The sequence below is a fragment of the Zerene cesonia genome, chromosome 28, assembly GCF_012273895.1.
Source record: "Zerene cesonia ecotype Mississippi chromosome 28, Zerene_cesonia_1.1, whole genome shotgun sequence".
Taxonomy (NCBI): Eukaryota; Metazoa; Arthropoda; class Insecta; order Lepidoptera; family Pieridae; genus Zerene; species Zerene cesonia.
In genome coordinates, this window is record NC_052129.1 from 2,789,949 (window position 1) to 2,794,211 (window position 4,263).

The following is a 4,263-nucleotide window of genomic DNA, read 5'->3' on the forward strand; positions in this document are numbered from 1 at the left end:
GTATACTCAGTATGTTTATTATAACGTACTAGATGACCCGACGAACTTCGCAATGCCACATTTGTTTTATATTTTTCCTAACGTTCAATTGAACCTTTCCTTATGAATAGATCAATCATAAACAAAATTATCAAAATCGGACCATCCATTCTCGAGTATTGGCGGGACCAACGAACAGCAATTGATTTTTATATTGATAGAATTGCTGTTCGCCCCGGCCCCGGCTGGGAATTCATTATTTAGTAGTTTTTTTAAATCAAATCTGCCGTTTTGGGGTTAACTGGTGTGACTAACTCGAATTTCTATTAAATTATATTTGTCTTAATCCAAATAAAATCATGGTTTCTAAGGTAGGAGTGTAAATAAAAGAAATGTATCAATTTCGCAGTCGTCCTCACAGAACAGCCGCTCTTTATTTATATAAACTTTAAATTATTTACACATTCTGTTCGTCCTACTTTACATTAATATAACGTTATTAAAATACAATCAAACAAAAAATAATACATAACAGAAATACACATGACAATGTACAATTACATTTAAATTGGGAGCAATAGACTAGTAAACCCAAATACAAAATATAATCCTCCCATGATATTTTCTTATATATTCCCCTTTTAGAAAGTATTTCATAAATGTTGGCTACGCTAAAAAGTATATAAATTATTGTTTTAAAGTTAATCAGCCAACAATTATACAATACTTCAGTCTACAATATTGCTTAATCGGTCCAAAATATACAAGAAATGAATACATATACAGGTTATCGTATCCGTTCCTAAAATAAAAACAATTCCTTATCGCTTAATTTAAAATTAACAGTTTATTCATGGCGGTAAAAGAACTCTACTTCGCGTAGATTTTAATATTAAAACACTAGACTAAATTACAGAGAGTGCACAACGTTCAGTGGTGTCAGTCTATGAATAGGTTGGATGGATTATCTTTTGACAAATGATAAAAAGCTGCCGAAACGTCTAAGAACGAAATACAAAATATCAACACTCATGGCAGTGATAACATCCGTTCGCGTAAAACCTAATCTAAAGCATAAATGAAACATCACAGATTTTCGTACCCACTACGAGATTTCAGACACTCATAAATGCCACGCTTCGAGCGAAACGTCGACAGTGGAGGCGAGTCGCGCCGGAGTCGAGTCTAAGTCTAGGTATGTACAAAGTCCTAAAATCTCAAGATATAAAATTAAAAGTGGTTCGCGGCGGCCGAAGTGCAGCCGCCACATTAAATAGGATCACAGTGGAAAAAGTGATTTAAAGTTACGTCACGTCTAATGTCAGAGTCCACGGTACGGCGAGTCTACGCGGCCTATAAGAGTCTAATCTATGTCTACTCATAGAAAAATCATTCGCTATATCTGTACACTTTCACTGGGGTCCGGCGACCTGCGCGTGCGCGCTCCGCGGCTCGGCTGCGCCAGCGTGCACGCTCCGGAACCGGGCTGCAAAGGCGCGCGTGCTCCGGGGCTGGGCTGCAAAGGCGCGCGCGCTCCGGAGCCGGGCTGCGAGAGCGTGTGCGCTCAGAAGCTGGGCTGCGAGAGCGTGCGCGCGGGCGGCGCGTAGGCGTCGTAGGGCCGCGGCGGCTCCAGGTGGCACACCACGTTGTTCTCGCCGTTGAGCACGGCCGCCAGCGCGCGCATGTTGCTCTCCTGCGGCGCGTGCTGCAAGTGCTGCATGTGCTGCTGGTGTGGCGCGTGCTGCTGGTGCGGCGCGTGCTGGTGGTGCGGCTGGTGCGGCTGGTACGCGTGCCGCGGCTCGTACGCGCGCTCCAGCGTGTCCCACTTGCCGTACTTGGCGAAGTGCTCCTGCTCGTGGTGGTGCCGCTCGCCCGGGCTGTAGGATATCAGCGGCCGGTGGTCGCCGAAAAACTTGGAGCCGGAGGAGCCGTGGTGGCCCGCGGTGGGCCGGCAGTCCGGCGTCGAGTTGTCGTCCGACACGTCGGACATCATTGTCTCGTTGCGCTCGATCTCTTCGTACACCGGGTCGTCCTGGATGACGCGGAACTCCTCGGAGCCGCGGCGGTACATGCGGCCCTGTTGGGCGGCGATCTCGGAGTAGGTGTGGTTGACGCCCTGCGCGTGGTGGTGCGGCTTGCGGCGGCCCTCGTCCTTATAGTGCTTGCGGAAGATCATCTCCTGCGCGCCGGGCGAGTGCTGCGCCAGGAACACGTGCGGCGCGCGGAAGTCGTGGTGGTAGCTGCGTGTGGTGCCGTAGCCCAGCGGGTAGTGCGCGCCCTCGCCCGCGCCCCCCGCGCCGCCCGCCCCGCCCGGCCCCACGCCGCCCCCCGCCACCGCCCCGCCCGCCTCGTGGTGCGGGAGCGTCGACGAGTTGCCCATGTGTTTAGAAGAAGTGTTCTGTAAAATGATGGCTCACTTTAATGTAACAACACAACTAACATTTATTCAACCAACGAGATCTACATCAACAGCTCAATTTCGTGGAGAATTTACAAGTAGATATAGCAGTTTACGATTTACAGATCATGTTCATCAAACTAAAATATCATTGTGTTCCACGGTTTGTTATTTCTATAGTGCAATTAATGCATGCTGAGAACCTGCAAGCCAGTAAGTAAATTCATGTAGCAATAACCATTGAATCTAGAATTATTTCAATACACGTTCCATAATTATTCAAGGAAGTTTACAAGCTTTGTAATTAAGATGTTCATTTCATGAAAACTTATATTTTTCAAGTCTCTGTAAATAAGTTACGAAAGAGTAAAAACTCTTATAAAACGAATAATATCCAAGCTTCATTATACGTAGCGACAAAAAATATCACTCGATCAAAATCTTCTTATAAATAATCAATCGTCAATATAAAGGATGAATGAAATTTCGAGCACTTTATGAACGCAATGAAGGTGTACAGAAGGAGGTGGGATGGGCTATTTACATGTGCTAGTGAGGTGAAATCATGCAGTCACTCTAAGGTTAGCTCTCATGCAATTAATGGTAACACTTAAGTAAGATCTCTTGCAAGTTCCTTCACCATTAATATCTAAAAATAAATAAATAGGATGCCTGAAAGAAATACAATAAAAAAATAGTAACACATAATAAAACCTTCTTTTTATTGGTCACACATATTCAAGGTTCATAATTGAAATTATAGTTTTAACTAGCAGTCTAGATTGAATTTTCTTTTGTTTTCTAATTTACAAGCACTGCGAAATAGTTGTCCTAAGATTTTTAGCGCACTACTTATTGAAAAAATTCTTTTTAAAAAATATCTAAACTTGATGAACTTCGCAATTGCTTTTCAATATTTTGCAGAATATATTCCAACGTCATGTGTTTCCCCAGAACTTGAGATCTTACCGAAGCGTACATTAATTCACTCTAGTAGTGCTACGCCCTCCCCTCACCTTCCAAACACTGCCTCCCGCGTTTCCCATTAAAGCCCAGTCGTTAGCGCCAATCGACGCGGCCATTTTGTTGGAGTAACAAGATGGCGACCGCGACCGAAGGTTCTGGTAATCGTTCGGCACTTCGATATTATTTCTGTAGCTATGCATCGACGCAATGCTCTGGGAGTGGGATGAGCTATGAGGGATGTTTTGAGGTGTCGGTGTTCGCGCGTTTCTTATGTCATCGCTCGGTACGTAAATGGGAGCGGTCGGACGGATGTTCCATCTTGAATCCGGTTGCAAGTTGTAGCTCTGTTTCGTAGTTACAAATATAAATACATAAACTTAAATAAAAATACAGTCTACACACTAATTATCTACTAGAAATTCTGATCGTGTATATAGTAGCGTAAGTGTAAAGATAGGTCATACGCAATATTGTAGAGATAGGATTCTTTTCGAAATTACTCGCCAATCGATCCGTCATTTCTGTTAAATTGGATCGTTCGGCAGATGCATCTACAACCACCACACCACTGAAATTAGATCGTCCCGGGTTAACGTTAGTAATCATAGAAGCGTTAGTCTGTTAGCTTGAAATAATATAAAATCGACTTACCGCAAATCCGCCTACAAATGTTAGTTCAGCGGAACACAATTGTTAAAACACAAAATTGAGCTGTCGCGAGCCGATCGGTCACGGCCGTGGTGTTTTGGTGGTTCAATAGAATCGAATGGCGAAATCCTATCTCTGAACAGTGCGTACGAACCTTGCTGCGCGTTCTGTCTGTGCGCGTGCGCGTGCGCGTGGCGGCCGGCGGCGGGCGGACCGAGCGGGCCGGGCGGGCCGAGCGGGCCCCGCAGGTGCGCCAGCGGCGCGGCCGGCTC

The 4,263-nt window shown here is 45.4% G+C and overlaps 1 protein-coding gene across 3 annotated transcripts in view; it reads right to left on the bottom strand.

Moving 5' to 3' along the window:
* Window positions 1–376: 376 nt before the first annotated feature.
* Window positions 377–4,263, bottom strand: part of LOC119837714 (latrophilin Cirl) — a 233,474-nt gene continuing 229,587 nt past the window's right edge. For 2 of the 3 annotated variants that reach the window (XM_038363444.1, XM_038363446.1), the window contains exons 23-24: window positions 3,394–3,687; window positions 377–2,377 (exon numbers count right to left, since the gene is read on the bottom strand). In XM_038363444.1, coding sequence (XP_038219372.1) covers window positions 1,544–2,377; window positions 3,394–3,687 — 1,128 coding nt within the window. In that variant the 3' untranslated portion in view covers window positions 377–1,543. The remainder of the gene's footprint in view (window positions 2,378–3,393; window positions 3,688–4,263) is intronic. The other variant, XM_038363447.1, reaches the window with a different exon arrangement.